We start from the raw sequence: 21982 nt of genomic DNA, 5'->3' as shown, positions 1-21982 counted from the left end.
TGTGTGAATAGTCTAACATATGCTCATAATCATTTGGGTTTTCAGAAGGGAAACTTCAGTGAAATGCTTCCCAAATTCTGAATATTTGCTTTCCAAATGTTTTCATTTACAACCTTTAATATGTTCTGTGGACTTACTTATGTGAAGGATAACTCTGGGATGTTTCTAAGATAATGATTTGCTTAAAAGTTCAGTGTGTGGGGGTTTTTGTTTGTTTGTTTGTTGGGTTTTTAGGGTATGGCTGTTTTAGCTGGTTCTTCTCTATCTACTATGTACAACAGGCTTGCTTGGCAGGGGTGGAATGAAAACTACCCAAATGTGGGATACTGATGAAGCTGAGCTAGTGGAAATGAAAAAATACAGTTAGAAAGGGAAGTCATTATGAGAACAGAATGTAAGACTATAAGGAAAAAACTTGTTTTTCAAGAGTGGATAACTCTGGTCCTGATGAGGCCTCTTCTGATAATGAATTACCTGCACAAGCTCCTACCCTGTATGTTCTGTTCTCTGAATGTTGTTGTACATTGTTGACTGATAGTGCAAGTTCAGTTCTAGCTTGAGCAGTACTGAGTAGTTACTGAGGGAAAACTCCTTCTTTGTAGAATGAAATAGAAGTATTTTTTCTTACCAGCACTGTACATAAGCCACCTGCTCAACATTCTGCTGTGGAGCATATTAGAATCATGGAATTGGTTTTGGGTTGGAAGAGACCATAAAGCCCATCCAGTGCCGCCACCTCCCACCAGCCCAGGTTGCCCAAAGCTCCGTCCAACCTGGCCTTGAACCCCTCCAGGGAGGGGGCAGCCACAGCTTCTCTGGGCAACCTGTCCCAGGGCCTCCCCCCTCTCACAGGGAAGAATTTCTGCCTCAGATCTCATCTAAATCTCCCCTCTGTCAGTTTAAAACCATCACCCCTCATCCTATCCCTACACCCCCTGATCGAGAGTCCCTCTCCATCCCCTCCTTGCCCAGCCTGGGTTTGTGTTTGGGAGTGCCCTGGCCCATGGGCAGGACCTTGCCCTTGGCCTTGTTGAACCTCACACGGGCCAGGCCCACTTCTTGAGCTTGTGCAGGCCCCTCTGGATGACGCATCCCTTCCTTCAGCCTGTTGGCCACACCACGCAGCTCGATGTCATCTGCACACTTGCTGAGGGTGCCTCCATCCCACTGTCCCTGTCACTGAGGACAGTAAAGAGCACTGGTCCCAGTTTGGAGCCCTGAGGGACACCACTTGCCACTGATCTCCATGTGGACATTGAGGTGTTGACCGTGACGCTCTGGATGAGACCATCCAGCCAATTCCTCATCCACTAAACAGTCCATCCATCTCTCACCAATTTAAAGAGAAGGATGTAGTGGGGACTGTGTCAGAGGCCTTACAGAAGTCCAGGCAGATGACATCTGTGGCTCTTGTCCACTGATGCAGTCACTCCATCATAGAAGGCCACTAGGCTGGTCAGGCAAAACTTGCCCTTGGTGAAGCCATATTAGGAAGGTGTTTATTTGGGCAGAAGTGGGGGAACCTCTTTTTCTCCTTCATTCTTTAATTGCTCATCCATTTAATTGGCAAAAATGTAGGCTTTTCCCTTTAATATTCCATATACTACCTAGAGTTACTGCTTTTTTTCCACAGGACGAGGATATGAAGAATACATTTCAACACGTACTTGATCAGACACGTGCCAATATGAATCCACCACAAACATCAAAAATGGTATGTGAGACAGATTATTTTAAGAATAATACTTGATGCATAGAGAAACTAGATTTTGAAGTAATTCATAGTAAGAAAACCAATTTGTTTTGAGAACTTAGAGGAACATGCAGTTTGGGTGTGTGTAGCAGTCTGCTGCCTACCTGCTTTCTGAATAGAAGCAATGGACTTTGGCAGGATGCTTTGTTTAAATGTATAGTAACAGTCTCCTAGGCTTTAAATGGTTATTCATATATTTAAAACTAAATGGTTGGACATGTATGTTTTGATGGATCCAAGTCATGAATGCTTAGTATTCAAAGAAAAATTCTCCTGTCTGTGAAAGTTTAGAATGGTATTGTGACATTCATTACCAGATGCCAATTGAGAGAATTTTAAACAGTAGTGAAAGATGAAGCTGGGGGCAGTGTCTTATACGAGAAGGATCAAATATAATTAGATAAATCTTGGTAGAGAAACATTTGTTAGTCATGCTGCTTTTTTGGTCACAGAAAGGAGATTTTATCCAACATCTGTATTCTGTAGCAAGCAGAACAGTTAGGCTCTGTCTTACCTGATTTCATGTAGCCATCCTGCTGTATCTTTTCTTTTAGCCAACTACAACAAGGAAGCGTCTCCATGAAAATGAGGAAGAATCTGGCTCTTCTAAGCGTGCTATTCCTTCTACATCATTTCAGAAAATGAGGTGAAAAGAAAGAGAGAAAGTGACTTTTGTTAATTATAGCTTTTTATGGAAAGCAGAATTTTTATTTTAGAAAAAACTTAATAATGGAATAACTGTTGAAAATGCTAAATAAAAATAACTTTGTAAGACTGAAGGGACTGCTGTGTATGCATGAGAATCTACACAAATAGCCATATTCCATTTCATCCAGCTGTCTGACTTAAGGAGAGTATCAGAAAAACTCATTAATTAATTTAATAAATTTTTTAGGCTAGCTTCATCACCACCTACACTCTGTTTCTTCTGTTCCACTTTCTAGCTTAGGCATGGAAATAATTCTTAGTCCTCACAGATGAAAAAGGAGTACTAGTTTGCTGAGCTTTTGCCTCAGACATAGTATATTACCTGACACAAACGCTGCACACAGACTTCTGAGGACACAATATTCAGTTCTGATGTAAAATTACTGATGGAGCTTGAGGTGCTCTGGACTTCAGGTAAAGCTTAAATACTAAATACTGGGCTGGCAGGCTCAGCAGTGTTGTGATCTGTGAAGTGGCCGATAGGCTTTCAAAGCAGAAGCTCCCATCTGCATGTAGTTTCTAACAAGTCTCTTCTTGAAAAGTGTGTACTGTATTTACTTCCCTTAGGATGACTAAGAGGAAACCCAGTAACAAGTGATGTAAGGAAGTTCCTGCTCAAGAAGAACCAGGAATTGAACCGAGATAAACAATTTTTAATTTGCTTGTCTGTTAAGTGAAAATTTTGGACTGTGTGCCTCTTACTAAAGGATATTATTTTCATTATTGACTAAGAGGGAGCAATTTATTAACTGTGTTCTAAAACATGCATATTCTGGTTAAATGCATTTACTGCGAATTGATTTGGAAAGAATAAAGCCTAATGCATTAAAAAATAAGCCAATGTCAAGTGAGAATTAAGGTATTCATTTCTCATCATGTCCCTATTGCTGGCATCTTGTGTGGTTTGAGCTATTTGATATTAACCACTTTAATGATAAAATGGCAACTGTTGTACATTCATGTCTTATTAATGAACTGGATGTAGGAACATCCATGGGCCACTGGGTGAAGAGGTTATCCCTGGTTCAAATCCACTGCCAGTGCAGGGGGTGGCAGAACAAGAAACACACATCCATCCTCTACCGCCCTTCCCTCTAGCGCAGGCTGCGATGGAGTGGCCCATCTTCAGAGTTCTGGTACCTCCTGCAGTTCATCTGGACTCAACAGGAACACTCAGCTGCCCTTTGCTAGATAAAAGACTGGTAAAGGATGCGGTGTGTTTGGGCTGGGTGTGTGATCTGGTGTCGCTGCAAAATCCAAGACCTTTGGGCTTTGGTTACCAGGGATTTTAACCAGACCTGCATCATCACAGATGAGCAGATAATTCACTAGGCACTACTTAGACTGTGAATTGGCTGTAATTGGTCTTTAGATAGAAACAGATGACTTCTATAATTTATTCTTCTGTCTTTTTTACATCCCACTATTGTTATTTTTTTTAACTGCTTTGCTTGGATGCTTTCCCTGGGTCCTGACTGAGACCTGCTTTCCAATGAGATCTTCCTTTGATCTCACTCCCTTGAAGCCGGCCCGTGGGCTGGTGGCTGTGTGCTCACCATTTTACCGCAGAAAGCTTTCTGAAGCTCCAGCCTCTTTCATGGAAGAGGTCTAAGTTTGAGAGGTGCTATTAAATTCCGTAAGGTAAAGTGGCATCCGATTTTCACTTAGGCGGTAAATTTTTGTTTCTTTTTCGTGTATTCTTCACAGCACTGGAGCCTTCAGCGTCGCCTGCTTGCCCGTTCCCTTCCGCGGGGGGGCCGACAGCCTCGGCAGGGCTTCCCTGGGGCCGGGGCTCCGCAGCTGCCGGCCGGAGGGGAAGGCCGACCCCAGCCGCGCCCGGTAGTTTTCAAGAGGTGAAATCCTGCTGCAACAGCATCAGTCTGTGTGTACGTTTCTGCTGAACACTGGCCAAGTCTTGTTTTCTGTCTGCCTCACTGTTTCCCACTATTCCCCCCCTGACCGAGGTCAAACACCTCTTCCTTGTCCGTTGCCTATTTCCCCTTGCTTGGGTACCAGTTGCTCCCATCCCTGCTGGGCAGGTCACGCGAGATGGGGTGTTGTAGGGAGAGGTTGCAGGTGAAGAACTTGCCCCGTGTGTCGGGGACGGGGCGATGGTGGCAGCACTCCCGGGCGGCACAGGGCCCCTCGGAGCAGGCAGCCTCTACTGCAGCACCCAGCGCTTTGCTGCGGGCGACGAAATCCAGGGAGTGCGCACACCTCCTGCCCCGACGGGTCGTCCTCAAGTGACTTCCCTGCTCAGAGCTGGCTCTCACTGTACCCTGCTGTGTCTGCCTGTGGCGAACTGATGGTTTGGAGGAAGAGGTCAGATTCCTCTCTAATAATTTAGAATTTAATTATTGTTCATAGTAACTAAATTCAGGATTTTGTGCTCCCTTTAGCTTATGCTAGATTTTTTTTTTTTTTAATGTTCTGTTGGATGGCAGTGGGAGCAAATGGCTCTTTAGACTTAGGAGGTCAACTTTTATTTCTTTTCTATGTCTCAGTGTCATACTAACTATCTCTTAATGAGAAAATGAACTCCTTTCTGCTTTAATTTCTCATTCTTCATCTCCATTTTTGTATTACTTTCTACTTCTCTACTATGTTTTCTTCTGTTCTCTGTTTCTCCCATCCTTTAAGAATTTTGACTTTCATATTCTTCCTTTGAAACGATTGACAGTAACATACTTTGTGTCAGTGCTGAGGGACTGTTCCACAGCTATAAGGGCACTCTAATGGGATTAGCAGGGACCTGGAAAACTTGAACTTTTGAGTTTGCTTCAGGCTTTCAGCATGCTCAGACACAAACTTGAATTTGCATTCGTTAATTTACTTTTGAAGGTTATCTCTGAGACCAATAAAGCTAGATTTTTGTTTTTCTGAGAAAAAGGGAAAAGCGAGGTGTCCCCCATTCAGTCTGAGTCTGTTTTTCAGGCCACATAAATGCATCGTGCAAGGCCCACGTGGCCCGTGGCCTGTACGTTTGGCATTGCTGTGCTAAAGTTTTGGTAAGTGTGTGCTGACTTCCAGCTGCTCTTACAGTGGAAGCATTCTGAATACACAAAAGTAAATAATCTATTTTTTTTATATATATATATATATATATATATATATAATGTTATACAATATATATTACGTACAGTTCTTCTAACTTCCAACTAACCGACTGTCAGTGCTGTATGAGGTTGGGTCTGTTTTAGGCATCTGTAACACGTCTGTTACTGTGGGTCCTAGCCATAGGCAGAATTTTGTCTCTGTTTAAAAATTAAAATCTGAAGAACTGAGGGGTATGTTGTGTTTGCTTTCATTTGCTGTTAAATTATGATGAAAGCATTGTTCTTTATTTCAGTTTTTTTAACTATTCCTTACAGTATTTCAGAATCCAGTTAGAATTTACTGGGCATTCAAGATATATGTGTAATTTCATGTTCAATAGACTTGGAATTTCTTTCATGTTTTTAATTATTATTTTTAATCCATTATTACTATTGTAATTTGTAACACCTGGGATAATTCTGCATTTTAACTATGCTGCATGTGTAAGGTTACTTCAGTTGGTTTTCTTTTATTTTCTGCCTGTTTGATGCCCCTCTCTTTCTGGGAAATGGTGAATAATTGTTCTCTTTACCTTCCTTGTGCTTTTCTCAATTTTTATAGACCTTTGACTTACTGCATTCAATTATATTCTAACTTTCACAGTCTATCTTAGTCTCTCTTTGGATATGGAGATTGATCCATATCTGGTTATCTGTTACCCATCTCTTACCTTTTCTACTTGTGTATCTTTATGTGCTTGTGTGGTGGTAGTGGGAACAAAACTGAATGTGATATTTAAAATGCACTTCCTATTGTAGGTTTTTAGAATGGCATAATTGTTTCCTGTTCCTCCTTTCCCAAAGATTCTCATTCTTGTCTCTTTGTTGATGAGTACAGAGACAGTGTTTCCAGGAGAATTTCTCCAAGGGCTCTAAAATGTCTTTTGTGAGGGGTAAGGGTGTGTTTGGGGCCAGTTATTGTGATAACGATTAAGGATTTTTTTTTTCTCCAATCACTTTGCATTTACTGACACCGAGTGTCATCTGCTGTGTATTTCCCAGAATATACCCCATATTCTCCTGTGCTCTGGGCAGTCAGGTTTGTGTTTGGCTACCCCTTGCTTCACTGGTGTACAGTTTCAGTAGCTCATCTGTGTCCTGCACAGAGCAGTTTGGGTTAGATCTCTGAGAAGCCCAGAAGGCTGTATGCCACAGTCAGAAAATGAGGAAGACAAATGTGTTGCCAGTGTCTTGGATTCATTAGGCAAATTTGCCCAGAAATTTGTGAGTGACGCCCACGCTCCTGCAGCGCCCTGGCTTCTCTCTTGTAATGTCCTTGCCAGCGCAACTTTGGTACGTTGCCTGTGAGCAAGAAACACCAGCAGACACCTGAGAGAGAGGCTGCAGGATACCACTTTGGTTTAGATAAATTGTCTCCAGCTATGGTGGTTAATCCTTTAGAATAAGGTAAAACCCATCCTTTACCCTGGACGTGCCGGACCAGTTGTGTGCTGGGGAAAATCCCTTAGCAAGCCCTACAAGTAACTGAAGCTCTGAAACATTAACCTGTTTCCAGTTTTCTCAGAAGTTCACAAAGAAGGATTTAATTCTATATAATCAGTAGTATATGTACTGGAAGATAAAATAACCCTGTGTTGACAGACTGCTCGCCTTATAAAAAGGACCATACTTTTCATTATCTTTTAGTGCAGTGTGGTCTGGAAGCATCGGGGACTGCATGGACTCAGTCACCAAGTCTCAGTGAGCTCCAGTTTGATTTCAGATGCAGTGTAGCCAATAATAATCAGAAAATCAGGAGAGGGAGAGCAACAATAGCATAGACTGACTTAGGCGTGACTGAAGAGCTGCTGTAAAAAGTTACATGTAGAAAGATAATCCTGGTGTCTTTTGGCTGTCTCCTTATTCATCACAACTTGGTATGACGCCATGACTTGAGATGCTGCTTAAGGAAGGACTGAGAAGAGCTCTGCACCAATTTGAGGAAAGTGGGAATAAAGAATTTGCAATAACTCGATGCGTATTGCTCGTAGCTTTTCAATTATTGTAAATATTCCATTTGGCACTAGGTATATGAAAATACTGCATTACATACATGACCCAAAAAGTATTTTGTAGCATGTTTGCAGTAAAATCAGGTTGGTATTTAAAAATAGCATTTGCACAGTTTAGTTCTTCCTTGGTTTTGAAGTATTTACTTTAAAATATAATTTTGTTTCTTAACTGAAGTGTTTTGAAAAGTGTGAGGGCGTATTTGGTTTGCATAACCTGTACTTTTTAAAATTAGGTATGAACCAAAAAGTACTGTTTAAATTTAGTTATGGATTGCATAGTTGTTATTACAGTTTTTTGCAACATGTAGCATAGCTCAAATTAGGTGGATCTAACTGATGTTCCAATTGCAGATCTCTCCAAGCTCAGAACTGGAAGCTCAGAGTTGCTTCTCATTTTTAGAAAAGACATATTTTCTTTAGGAAATTTTGTATAAGCTCCAGTTTAAAAAAAAAAAAAAAAAAAAAAAGATCAGTTTCCTTCCTATTGATAAGTTTGTATGTAAAATATTTTTGTCTTTAATTGCAATGAAAAAACAAAGTAGTAAAATATTGGCAGAACAATATGCTCCAGAAGCCTAGACATATATTCCACTAGGAGATTTACTAACATGTGGTTGTTCTTTTAATAGAATAGAGCTGTCAGTTGTGATTTTATGTTCAAGGTATTTATTCCTTTTGATTTATTTATGCCTTTAGATAAGTTACAGCTTTTTTATGATCTAAAAATAGATTTTCATGACTGTCTAAAAATCCCTTCTAGAATTTTTTTTTTTTTCAAATATGGAAATTTGACTTTTATTTTACCTATTACTTTGGGAAAATCTATCTTGGTGGTGGTTTTGTTTGATTTTTTTTTTTTCCCGTAATGCAGATTTACCAGAGGAAATTAAAACCCTGTCTGTTAGAATAATGTTTACTGACACTTGCAAAAGTACTCCAGAGTAAAGCAGATATCAGAGTAGATACCCTGATCATTAACACACAATAGATGCTAGACTTCAAAAACCGCAGGACACTGAACGTGACGGAAGCATCAGAAGTTTGTAGGATTTCCTTCGCCTTGTTTCAGGTAGATGGGAGGTACCGTCAGCAGGTGCCCGTTGGGTGGTGGTGGCGGTTTCCATCGAGGCAGCAGAACCGCAGAGGCGTGTTGGGGCCAGCAGCCCCCGGAGCCAGTGCCCCCTTTACGGATGTCCCGTTCTTGGCGTGTATAGATTATGTTGCTGAGATTTGAGGAAGTGTTCCTTGTGTCTGTGGAGATGTACTCCCAGTAATATTTCATGACAATTTGTGAACACAAAATCCAGCTTAGAAGAATCTAGGAGCCTGGATAGCTGTTGTGCACATCCTGCGGCGGTTTAAACTTTCAGTTTCAGTGGTCTTTAATTTCTTTCCACACGATTTCTGTTAAAATTCTGTCCTGATTGGGTGAAGGTTGCATGTGGCTTGGCAAGGTTTCATGTCTGTGCAGAAGCGTAGCACAGAGGAGCTGAAGTGCTATAGCTGCTAGGAGCACGGAGCTTATGGGGAGAAACTTCATATTCTTTATCTGTTCTTGGACTCTTGTTGAAGACAGCTTCTATTACAGACAAACAATAATACCCCAGAATATGGAGTGAAAAAAACATAAAGCCATTTTACAGATTAAAATATGAGATGTCGTATAGATGTTTTTATAGAAAGGGAAGTTTGGTTACAGATTTAAGCTGATTTTGGAAACCTGTCTTTAGAATAAGTAATTGTCACTTTTGTTTCACAATCCATTTGCAAGGTAAATTTTTCTGCTTGCCTCTTTGTTTTTATTTTTCCCTCTTTCTCATGCTTCATTGATTATGTTGAGCTATTTAGGCAGTTTAAAATATAAAAATACTAATATAACCCTTAAAGTATTTTTTGCAAAGTTATAAAAGATTTCTTTTAAAAAGGTGTCTTCATTATGAGCTTGCCACCCAAGACATCATCTATATGAGGCATATTTATTTGAAGTGCATATAATTAAACAAGATGGATTACATACAAACAAGCTCTGAGGTGTAAGATTAGTTCTTTGATCAAGCATTCCCTTCATGCTGTTCTACCACATTGTTTCCCTTGTCCTCTTGTCTCGGAGCAGAATTTGGATTTGCTGTTACTTCTTCTCACTCATCGTGTTGGAACTCGATGGGAATCTACTCCCTACTGTTTTCTGGATAGCAATGTGCTGTTCAGACAGTCACATCCTTCAGTGTGTATGGGTTCTTACTCTTCCGATTTGCTAAATGTTCTGTCTCTATAGAGGACTAAGTTTTAGCAAGATTGATCTTGGAAGATAAATATTCTCTAATGTAGGTTTTTCTGTGTGCTCAACTTACTGTTTGCTTTGGGGGGTTGGGAGTTCATTTGTTCTGGAGAAGAAAAAAACTGAAGAAAATTGTGTATGTTTTTAACACTCACCTTGAATGATCAGTAAGGTTGAGTACCTTCTGCAAGAAGAGGAGGCTTTTTCACCAGCAAAGAGAATTAATTGCTGAGTCTAGTCTGAAGCGGGTATTGTGGGAGTGTCTGTCTAATGTGACCTTTGTAGTAGGAGCTGGTTTCAGGTGCCCTGTGCTGGCTTGGAGAACTGATGCTGAGAAGCTTGTGTCATCTTTTTAAGAAATGCATGAGCTCCTACCTTAAATTGTCTCTGCTAGATCCTCTTCTGCGCTTCATTAGAACCCTTTTTGTTCCACTGCGCTAAGGAACTTCTGCTTCTTCCTTAGCCTTGGTTTAATTTGTACAGTACCTTCTCTAACAGAGAGTTGGACAGCCTCAGTATGTGCATTGCCATCACCTTCCACCACATTAGTAGGAGAAGAGCAGTCGTGACTGGAAGGCCGGGCTGGCTTTTTAATGAGTACTTTTGTGTGTGGGTACCATCATAATCATCTTTTTTTTATTTGTGGTTTGAGTGCCAGAGTGACTCAGTTCTGTTCTGTGGTTCTTTCTTTCACCTAATGATGTTTTACTGCCCTATGCAGTTCTCATGATAGCAGGAATAAAATAATAACATATTCCAGAAATTACCGTCATAGTTTCCTTTAAAACAGTTTCCTTTTTTTCATGAGGTTATTTAGCTTCACGGGATATTAGAGGCAGAACCCACTTTATTTGGAGTGAGAGGGTGTCTCCTCATGGATTCTTCTCCTCCTTGCAGACTCACAGTATGACTCTGGGAAGATCATTAACAGCTTTGTGTTTTCATTTGTTCACGCGTAACAAACGGACAGAAAAGACAGCTATTGTTCGACTTGGGCATTCTTTACACTTACAGTGCTCCCTGAGACCGTTGCTGATGAGACGTGCCCTCGCGGAGGCCTCTCTACCTAGTAACTCTGAAGGCAGCTTCCAGCCAGCGGCTCCCGCGGCCCGGGGGAGGCGAGGGGCAGGCGGGTGCTCCCGCGGTGCCGAGCCCAGCTGGGCTCTTCGGGGGGTTGAGCCTTCCCTGCGGGGTGAGCCTCCAGCTGGGGCAGCTACAGCCGTAGCTGTTGTGGAATCCATTTTTTGAAGTATTTATCTTCTAAATAACATCAGTTCGTGACTAGTTCTGGTACTCCTGTGTCTGGAAGCTGCAGTCATTTGCTCTGAATATGATAAAAGAAACTACACACCATTTGATATTTTTTGTTGTCCCTGATGCGGGCCAATCTCTGGGAAATACAATGGGAGAGAGACAGATGCCACCTGTAAAAAGACATCTGAGGAACGGCAGTAGTTTATTTGATATGTTGTACCCTTGAACTTGGCATTGGTTAACAGAAGAACTGATGTTGTAGGAACATGATCGGTGTTTAAACTAGAGATCACCTTCACTGAATCTCTTGTGTACTGTTACTGGTAGGCTGAGCTCAGTGGTTCAGAACAGTAAGCTTTGGGAGCAAAATTGTTTCCTTGGCAGTCTGCTCTAGACACTGTAAGAAAGGAGGAACCTGAAGAAAATATTTGGGCTTTCTGCTGAGAGATTCATGTTTTCTAATCTGGTGATGTTTGTGACTGATCTGATTAATTTATTCCAGTTTGTGCCCTGCCTATTTCACTCTTAATGTTGATGGGAATTGGATGTATTTAACACATCACAATGAATTAAGTCAGTTGGTGGTCAGTGCAGCCAGTTTTGTTAAGGGAAGTTATAGTTGCAGTTCGTTATTTAAATTAAGGTAGCTTTACTGGTTTTAAGAATTTTAAACATGTTCTCTGCTACAATGATATCACCTATCTGTCTTAATACCAGTTCTTACAGAGTTCAGATATTCTCAGTGGAGCCCTTTCACCTTTAGAGCTGACAAAAATTTCTATGATGACTATGAAAAAACATTTTTTCATGACCAACGTACTTATAAATGAATGCTGTATGGTATGGCCACCTGTGAGGAAGTCCCAGTGACAATGTAGGTCTCATGAGGAGAACAAAACAAATACTTTTCTTCATGCTGTAATCATGGCACAAACAAAATATCACATAGTTTAGAGACCAGGGAGAGAATCTTGCTTCAGTTCTACCTGTGGAAGATGTCAAAAGAGAAGATACCACTTTTTCTTAGTGTGCTGTTCTGTTCCTTCTGATGGACTGTCTTGGTCCTGGTGATCAGTCAAGCGCATCATAGAAATATTATCCATATTAGCTGTGCCAGAAATTTGAATTGGGGTGCCTGAAATACCTGTACTTAATTAAGTTGAGTTTGCACTGCAGAAGTTTATTTTGCTCATGAAAATCTCAGGTTTTGTCAGAATTGCAGCAGGAAGCTATTGATTGAAGCTAAGAACATAGCAGGATTCAAAAAAGTTCCTGTAAATGTGCATAGATTAGAGCAACATCTGCTGTGATGATAGCTGACAGCTTTGAAAGGGGTGGCGTTTTAAATTGCATGGGGCTGAGCATGTGTTTGTGGGGTTGTTTGCTTGCTTGCTAACACAGTTTCCAAGGGTTGTGGGTCAGGATGATCTCCTGACCAAGGCATCATGAACAGTATCCCTGGAGTCCTTGCACTGAGTCTGTTGTTCCCTCTCAGACATTCACCCTGTGTTGCCCTTTAATACTTTTCTTAATTTATGTTTGTTCATTTCCTTAGATCCTCCTGAAAAATGATGTATGAGAGTTCTTTAGACTGTTAGCCATGTGTTTCCTTGAGTATTGCATGGAAACTCATCTCCTTTCAGAAATTTTTTACGTATTTGAACTCCTTTTAGACCCCAGGTAAAGGTTATACTTTTTTTCTGAGGGGAATATTGCTCAGGATAAAATATTCCACAGTCCTTATATACAATGAGCTTTTCTGTAAGACTGCATTGGATGTTCTTGCCTGTAGTGACTCTGAAGCATTGGTTCTAAGCTGTATAAAATCGAGTTTACAACCCTTCTGGTAATTTTCAGGAACAAAGGCTAGTGTAGAAATTAGAACAGTGTGAAAATTCGTTAGTTACTCTGACTTTAATGGTTGTAGAAATTACAGAGTAGTTTTTAGGTTTGCCCACTGAGAAGAACGTTGGTGGTGTGTTTGTTAACTTGAGTGGGTTTCAGGAGTAGGCAGAAATGTGACTTGCTGGAATTAAAGAAGCTGCTGAATCTACGGAGGAAAAAATTAAGTGAAGATGAAAGGAAATGTGAGGAGAATGGTGTTTCCTTTGGCTTCTTTTGTTTTCCTACAGCAGATGAGCTGTACACGAGACTCAGGGTATCCCTGGGTAGTTACCCCCGCTGTCCCTGGCACGCAGGCACTGCCAGCCCGTTTCCCTACAGTGCCTCCAGCCGTCTGTGGCTTCTGGTGACCGATTACCCCATCAGGGCTTCCTGGTCTTTGTGTTTGAGCATCTACTCCTCTCCTGCTGCTGAATCTCCCTATTCTGTTCTTGCAACTTCTTAGGTCACAGCAAACAGACCACACAATGAGGTTTATGGTCAAGTACAAGCAAATGTGTGAGTTATCGCACTGCTGGCATAAAGGAACATGTTCAGCCCTAATGTTTGGGCTATTACTCAAAGTAGAGCAATTTTCCTGTCAGTGCTTGAGAATATATGAAGTTGTTGTTTGTAAACTTGATTGAAGTAGCAAAGCAGCATGCCAGCGCATTTAAAGATGTACTGAGTACAGAATGGATTTTCAAGGATGGAGAAATTTGCTTTTTATAGTGCTGTTAATAATACTGTCAGGCTACATATTAGCTTATATTAGCAGGAGTATTATATAAAGGGCAACTACACAGATGAAAGGAACAAAGTTTTTTGTTTGCTGTCCTGTAGACAGGGCAAGAAGCAGTACATTTACTGATGGAAAGGAGATCTGGCATTCCTCAGGGCCGGGCTGGGACCGGCGCTGGGTAAGGTCTTTGCTGGGGACAGGGACAGTGGGATGGAGGCACCCTCAGCGAGTTCCCCCCGACACCGAGCCGAGTGTGCGGGGACACGCGGAGGGGAGGGATGGGCCATCCCGAGGGGCCTGGGCAGGCTGGGGAGGGGGCACGGGCAAACCCCATGGAGTTCAGCAAGGCCAAGGGCAAGGTCCTGCCCACGGGTCGGGGCGATGCCCAGCACAAACCCAGGCTGGGCCAGGAGGGGCTGGGGAGGGACTCTTGATCAGGGGGTAGGGATAGGATGAGGGATGATGGTTTTAAACTGACAGAGGGGAGATTTAGATGAGATCTGAGGCAGAAATTCTCCCCTGTGGGGGGGGTGAGGCCCTGGCACAGGCTGCCCAGAGAAGCTGTGGCTGCCCCCTCCCTGGAAGGGTTCAAGGCCAGGTTGGACGGGGCTTTGGGCAACCTGGGCTGGGGAAGGTGGCCCTGCCCGGGGCAGGGGGTGGGACTGGAGGGGCTTTAAGGTCCCTCCCAACCCAAACCAGTTGGGTTCCTATTATTCTGTGACATTAGGAAAAATATTATAAAAAACATGAAGCAGTGTAATGAGATGGCCTGTGAAAAACATGCAGTCTCCTTCAGTAGAGAAGTTTAGAAACAGTTAGGACAAACACCTGTCAGAAAAAAATGGGTATAATCATAAGGAAAAGAAGAGATCAGTAGTTTCTAATTTGGTGCCTTTCTATTGTTGCTGTTTGACTTCAGAAAAAACAAAAGTCTATAGACCATTTTGATGCTTGAGACAGGATGTCAGTTTGCAGCTTGCTTCCCTTTCCACCTAAAAAAATGCCTTAGCTTGCTCTGGCAATGTATTTAAGCACTGAAGTTGTTGTGTTGTGGTAACAATATATGATATTCTTAACCTTTTTCGGCCTGCGGGATAAAAAATGGATGACACCAATCTCAAATATATTAGTCTAAACCTTTAATGAATATTTCCAAGTATTTTGTATATTACCATATGTACACGTTCTCTGTCACTGAATACAACTATTGCAGAGTTCACAACTGTCTTGTGATCTTGAGATACTCTTGCTGAGTTTTTGAGGACCTTTGGGATAGAGTAGGGTATTATATACCTGACAAAAGCAGTTAGTGACTGCAGATGACTGACTGGGGAAAATAAGGAGCATCGGAAGTTAAATGGGGAGAAAGGGTGTACCATAATGATGCAACTAGGACTTTCTACAGCTGACTTTAAATAATAACCATTTTTATAATTAGAAGGCTTAAACCTGTTTTTCTTTGTTATTGCCTGAAGTTGACAATCCAGAAAGGTGGCTCTGCCAGTGATGACTGTTTTGTTGCTAAAATAAACCTGTGTGCCCCACTAATCTCTGTGAGTATACCCAGTTCCAAAGGCTCATCCTTCCCTTCCCAGTTATGAACAGTTTGCAGCCTTCAGGTAGTGGGATATAGCTGTCTGTGAGCAGATGTACCAGTGCAAGTTCTTTGGTTTGAAGAGAATTTATACATTCTTCCACTGTCTGTGATTCTGTGTGACCCATGTATTCAGCTTTGAATGTCTGGGCATCATCTTCATGTCCACACCTGCCACCCATTCAGATAAACTTCCTTACCTGGGCACAATGCTTCGTGTTGTAGAGTCAAATAATGTGGCTGAGGAGGGAAAGCTTGTGAATATGTGGAGTGGACATACTAAAATAGACTGCAACTGGTCTTATGCCTGAAGAAGGTAATATGTCGTCTAGGAGACCCTTCATAGGGAATGATATGTTTTATAAGGCTCTTTTCTGTTACTTCTGTACCACCAAAAAAGGCAGTAGATAAACAATTTACTTTATGAATTCAGAATCAGATCCTTAAAAATTTCTTCTGCAATAATGCTGATGACTTTAATTTCTGCTGTACATTTTCTAATATTTTTTTTCCTTTTATGAGTAGCATTTCATAACACTAATATATGATTTCTCTCCCCTGCCCCCCAGATTTCTTTCTTTGGATCAAAATCTTTTGGAAGAAGAAGTCCTGACAGTCCCATGTTGAGCAAAGCTGAATTTGTTGAGAAAGTTCGCCAGAGCAACCAGGCTTGCCATGATGGCGATTTTCATACTGCAATCGTGTTGTACAATGAGGCTCTGGGAGTTGATCCTCAGAACTGCATTCTCTACAGTAATCGTTCGGCAGCCTACATGAAAATCCAGCAGTATGACAAGGCCCTGGATGATGCCATCAAAGCACGACTTCTAAATCCCAAATGGCCAAAGGTAAGAAAGTTCATTTGTCCTCTGGGGAAGGAGTACCTCCTTTGGGATTGTTATTCACATATGGAACACCTAATGTAAACAAGTGCATATATTTCTGTACTAAAGTCTGGTTTTGCTAGAAGCTCCAGATAATAATATCTTTTGTGTTTAAAAGTTATCGGACTTGAATTTCCTGTTGGGTATTAAACTGTTTTCTGTGTAAATATACTTTTCCCCAAGGGGGGTGTGATGCTGTATTACTGTTTTGAACCAGCACGGTTTCTGGGTTGTGCAGACCAGACATCTCTCAGTGTTAAACGTAGTCAGCGTTCAGGAGCATCCAGGAGCGTTTTGTTGCAAAACTTCTTGAGAGGTAACATGGAGATACTTATTAGTGATGGAACAATAAGGTCTTTCAAATCAGTGTTCAGAGTGTTTATGTGTAATATATTTTGGATAAACATTTGAGGAAATGTGTATCAGCATTCTTAGTGAGATCTGACTGTGCAAGGAGACAGTCTGTAAAGGGTAAATGCTGTTGGTTGCATGTTCCTGCCCACTAACTGCAATTGATTGCTTCAGCGACTGACACCCCTTGGCTAGCCCAGGGCCAGCCCTTACATGCTAATCAATTCTAATAGCAGCTGCTCTAGATGCCATTTCTCCTGTCAATCCCTCACACAGTCTTACCAGCCGCTTTGGCTAAAGATGCAGTTTAAGAGTGGGTTCATCTCCCTGGTTCCTCTCCTCAGAAATTTTGGCAGGTCGCAAGCATGATGCTCTCCATCAGCTGCGTTCCAGACTACTGAAGTTGTTTCTTTTTATTTCAAAGCAGATCACTATAAATCTTGTATTCTGTTTTTCAGTTATTAGCTTCTAGAAAAGCCTTGTCATATGCTTCTTAAGACTGATAATTACTTTACCCTTACTCTAAGCACAAATCCAAACCCTGCTTGTTACAAGCTCCATGTGTTGCATACCTTTAAAATGCTGCCTGCTCTCCCTTTGTTCATCTGTCATGGCCTGTATCTTGTCTGGATATTTAGTAGTTCATTAACTAAAACCAGGAGTGTTAGCCTAGTGGCCAACTGCTTAGCAGTTACATTGCCAAACTCCCCATCAGTTCATTTGCTGTGCTGCAGTAAGTAGACACGCTGTTTTTTCAGGCCTCCATAGTATATTTCCATATGGCAAGTGGAAGCTGTTGCATAAAAAATATATATAAAATAGTGTTCCTTCCACTGAGAACACGGGATATTTTTGCTAGATACATGTATATGGTTTGAGGATTCAGTGCTGTGAAAACTTCTGTTCCTGCAGCTCCTGAGATGACATCTTGCTAACTGAGGTATGTGTCTGCTGCTTTCACCTCAGGAGGGGTGAAGGGGTTGCAACGTCTGAGTGCATTTGAGGGCAAAAGGTTGCTGGTATCTCTGCATCAGTACAGTCTGTGTGCACAGGGTCACTTTTGTCTCAGCCTTCAATCCTTGCAGGCTGTCGCAGCTAAGTCTCCTGGACTGTAGGCACGTCGTCCTCCGGCAATTCTCTTGGTCTCTCACGAGGAGAGAGAACATCCTGCAGGTATTTTAATTTGATGCATCGTTCTGAAAGAAAAGAGCCTGACTTTTCTTCTCCACCCAAGCCTCGGTCAAAATTTAGTATCTTAACTCTGGAGTCAAGGAACTGCAATTTTACACAAACTTTCTTACTCGAAGTTTCTCTCTTCAGTGAGACCAGAAAACTGCTTTAGAAGGTTGTTGCTGAAAGTGTTTTCTAAAGCTCTGTCCACTCATAGTCACAACAAGAAGACCATGGGCAGGGGAGATCCTTCCCTTTTTAATCCTGTTTTTGGGAGTTGCCATCTTGAATTGCAGCACTTTAATTTGTTGTTTTATATTCGCACTTAACTTTTGTACTTTCTTTTTCTTTTCACTTTTATACTGCTGTTTAATCTTTCTTAAAGAGCTTTAATGTGTTCTCCCTGTTATTTTTACTAAGCCTGTCTGCAATTTACTCTTTGAATCAGTCCATATTAGAGAGAAACTCCTGCTTTGGCAGGGAGATGATTTATAAGCTTGTAAGTTTTTAAATTTTTGTTTGCCTTTTTTGTTTTTTTGCCATTAACTTCTGTCTTGTATTACTAAATATAAAAGATTTTGCATAGATTTGTAGGAAGGACTGTGTTTAAAAAAAGGGGATTGAGTTACTGTCATTAAACTCTAGATTTCCAGGTCAGTTGTCTGAATGGAGGGAGTTAGAAAGTATAAAAGCAAGGGTGCTTTTGCTTGGTTTTGTATTCCGTTTCTAAGAAGTCTGGTAGGGATTTACTATAGAGCTCACTTAGATGACAAGATTTCATAAAAGAATACTTTCAAAATGCCAGTCACAGAAGTATAACAAAACCTTTGAAATGAATCATTGGAATAGATTTGTGGATCAAAATAGAAAATAAGATGGAATATAAGATTTACTAGCTCAAAGGCTGTCTGTGTTAAATGAAGGCATTATTATCAGTCTGTTAAATACAGAAATAATAGACTAATAGAATAGAATAGAATGTGGAATAGAACAACAAAAAACATTTTTAGTAATGAAAAATGAGACTTTTTTTCAGGTAGACTGTATTACTGAGTTAAAAACATGAAGTAACTCTGTTTTAATTCTAGTTCTGCTATTAAATGCCCACCTGACCTTGAGCAAGCTTTATTTTTTTGTTTATTCTTTTTTTTACAAGAAGGTAAGGAGTCACTTTTACAGGACATTTTGGACCTTATGGGTAGAAAAAGTAGTGGAAAACCTAAATGATGTTATGATATTTGACCTGAAGTGAAAAACGTTATAACAACTGCTGTTGTTATAAACTTGTGCCTTAAAGCAGTATAGACGTGGTTCATGATCCTTGCTGGTCCTGGGGCATTTTGTTAGATGACTTGTGTACTGATTCCACCACTTTTCTTTCTGTTCCAGCTCAGAGTTGGCTGGTTGTATCTGTTTAACCTTTCCCGTGGCCATCAGCCAATAAACGTCCTGCAGGTCCACTGCCAGCCGAACTTGAACCTTGGTCCATCCCTGATGGCAGAGCTCTGAGGTGGATTTGCCCCTCGTGCCTGACCAGTGGAACAGGAGCGTTCCCCCAGCGCAGGGCCAGCGAGCTGCCTTCTGCCTTGGAGCCCCCACCTCGTGGCTTTGACGCCAAGCTCTTAGCAGAGTGGAGGAATCAATCATATGAGTACAAGTAGTTAGAATTGTTGGGTTTAAGGCTAATGAGTTTTGCAAGGGTTATACAATCAAGTCCGCAATGGCAGCAGCTAGTGTTTCAGAGACTGTAATGAGATTTGACTTGAATCATCACACCGTCGAGCATCGTTTTCATGCGGAGGCTGTCTCAGCCATGCCCTCTGAGACAGGAGGTGTATTTCAAGTCTGATCTGCAATGAGATCTGATCTTTTATTGTCACGGTTCTCTTAAGCCTTTGTATGTAGAAACAGATTTTTGATTTCACTTGGACTGAAGGTACAGTAATGGCATAAACATGAAATTAATTTCCCTTCAAGGCCTTTCATTAGCTGGAGGTCAATAAGGTGTTGAACAGGAAATGATTTGCAGAGGTCAGAGTTGGGCTGCACTGTTGGCCTTCATTTACACAGTTGTGATAGAAGTCTCATAAAAATGGCTTGGCAGGGAATGTGTCTTGCCTTTCAGAAAGGAGCCGTCGTGCTACTACAGTAATTGAGATAATGAAAACCCAAAGCTGAGTGAAATGTTTTTTTTATCCTCTGTGTGTTGATTCTATCTGGAATTGTGATTTTCACACTCTTCCTGCATAGTACTTCCTTTTTGCTTTGAATTGTTGTTTCCCCACAAGTCAGCTGCAGTGACTTAGGTTTTAGAAGAAAACAAGAAATTTTGCCAGTCTCTGTTTGTCATTAATTTGGCTGCTGCACAGTGAGGGTGACTGTTGGCTTAAGACATCTGTATCTACAAACTGAGGCCAGTCGCTGCCACTACATCTTCACTGTGTCTCATGTGTTTGTGTTAGTTTGGTGAGGATGAGTTGCTTTAGCTGCACGTCCCATCCCAGGAGGAGCTCCCCATCAAATGTTCCTTCAGCCCTCTCCATCTTGTCTCCTCCATTGTGGATTTGTTAATTTCTCTTCATGTGCCCTTTCCTGTTCTTGGTGAGTGTCCATTTTTTCCTAGCCTTCCTGGTTCTCCAAATAATTTATTTAATAAATCAGCTTTTTTCTCTTAAATCTTTCTTTTGTCTATATATGACAATCAAGAGCATACTGGGAGCCAGAGTTAGTGAAAGTATCTGTCTTAAGATAGAGTTGGAATTGAATCTTATTTTTAGGATTTTTTTGGTATGGTTTTTATCCTGAATGTCATTAGAAAGTTTAATTCCTGACAATGCCATGATAGTTCTCAGCAGGATGTTTTGTAAGAGGACAACACTGTACAGCTATGCTGATGAGAACCCCATCAGTGATAAAAGGCTTGGTGAACAGGCTTAACATACCTACCGGTGACAGAACAGAGCTTACTGCTAAAATAAATTCTGCCTCTGCATTTGCAGTTATTTAAGTGTAACTAAATTGACAATTTCAATTGAGTTATTAGCTAGGATGAATGGAACTGAAATACTGAAGTCTCTTGGTGGTACTTTCCTGTTTAAAAATAATACATGTTAATTCTGTTTCCATAAAATATCAGCAAGGGCAGAGAAAGGGAAAGCTCATTTGAACGTCCAGTTAAAAGTCCAAGCCTATTAACTTGGAAAGACACAGCTGTTAGCTAAGCCCTACTAATTTTTGGAGCTGTGAACAGACAGTGAAATTCTTTCTGCTTTCAAGATACAATCTATAGCAACTGTCCTAGTGTGATTAACCTAAGTGAGTGCGTAAGATAAATGCTAATTACTTGTAATTGTTTTGCTGCTATGAGATGGATATTTATCTGCTTGTGGGGGATGGTGCATCTCTCTAGACTGAACTGTATTTTACAATATTTTTTTGGCATTTCCATGAAACAGTGACAGAAAATAGTGCTGCAGAGGGATTTTAGAGCTCGCAGTGGCTGGAGCTCTTGGGTTGCTCCTCTTCCTTTATGGAAAAAGCACAGAGCAGTCTTTGTTTCTTTTTTATTTAGTCGAGGGACAGAAATATAGATGAGCTTTCTGACTGAACTGGAAAATAACTTTTGGTCAGATGAGGTGGAGGCAGTTAGACACTATCCTGGCTGGGTTTTTTTGTCCCTCTCCCCATTTTACTGACAGATAAGTAGGGTGGTTACCCACCCACCCCCAGTGACGTTGGGAAATGCCAGTCCCCTTTGGGTGGTAACAGCGGGATTGCTAGGCAGTGTCGGTGTGCTCCTCAACTGCCCCTGGTTACTGGGAGCTGTGCTGATCCAACACAAAGGCTTGGGAAGTAGCAGCAGAGATGGGAAAGCCTGGAAGGGAGGCAGATAAGTTTTTGTGGTATGTTTTCCTCATTTTCAACATTTATGTTTTCTGAAAAGTGTATTTGTATTTCTATTACACGGTTAATGGTGATTTTAGCTAGAACAAGGACAGGTGTGCTTTGGGGACTAATTGGCCGGTCTGTTTTGAACACAGAAATTTCAAGATGGATTGGACATCTGATACCAGAAAATATGCAGTGGTGTTTATAAACTTGCTACAGGCCTAGGTGGTTGGTTGTTGGTTAAGATTGGTCTGCAGAACTATCCCTACATAGTACTGAAGTGCTGGGGTTTCAACCCCAAGCCCCAAATTAAGGTTGACATGTGGGTGATTACCCCAGCCCTTCCCAAAGGGGGGTGAGTTTCCCTTTAAA

At 41.3% G+C, this 21982-nt stretch overlaps 2 protein-coding genes across 6 annotated transcripts in view; both read left to right on the top strand.

Annotated features, from left to right (window-relative positions):
- Window positions 1–3267, top strand: part of CHEK2 (checkpoint kinase 2) — a 34582-nt gene extending 31315 nt beyond the window's left edge. For 3 of the 4 annotated variants that reach the window (XM_026859814.1, XM_026859813.1, XM_026859816.1), the window contains 3 exons: window positions 1634–1714; window positions 2308–2399; window positions 2698–3267. In XM_026859814.1, the coding sequence (XP_026715615.1) occupies window positions 1634–1714; window positions 2308–2399; window positions 2698–2734 (210 nt within the window). In that variant the 3' untranslated portion in view covers window positions 2735–3267. Of the gene's footprint in view, window positions 1–1633; window positions 1715–2307; window positions 2400–2697 lie in introns of those variants that run through there. The other variant, XR_003399545.1, reaches the window with a different exon arrangement.
- A 12613-nt stretch (window positions 3268–15880) lies between these two features.
- Window positions 15881–21982, top strand: part of TTC28 (tetratricopeptide repeat domain 28) — a 169806-nt gene continuing 163704 nt past the window's right edge. For both annotated transcript variants that reach the window (XM_026859546.1, XM_026859545.1), the window contains exon 1: window positions 15881–16165. In XM_026859546.1, coding sequence (XP_026715347.1) covers window positions 15938–16165 — 228 coding nt within the window. In that variant the 5' untranslated portion in view covers window positions 15881–15937. The remainder of the gene's footprint in view (window positions 16166–21982) is intronic.

The sequence above is a fragment of the Athene cunicularia genome (genome assembly GCF_003259725.1).
Source record: "Athene cunicularia isolate RWA chromosome 15 unlocalized genomic scaffold, athCun1 chr15_part1, whole genome shotgun sequence".
Taxonomy (NCBI): domain Eukaryota; kingdom Metazoa; phylum Chordata; class Aves; order Strigiformes; family Strigidae; genus Athene; species Athene cunicularia.
Note: the sequence above shows the minus strand (reverse complement) of the source record. Positions and strands in the feature narration are given on the sequence as shown.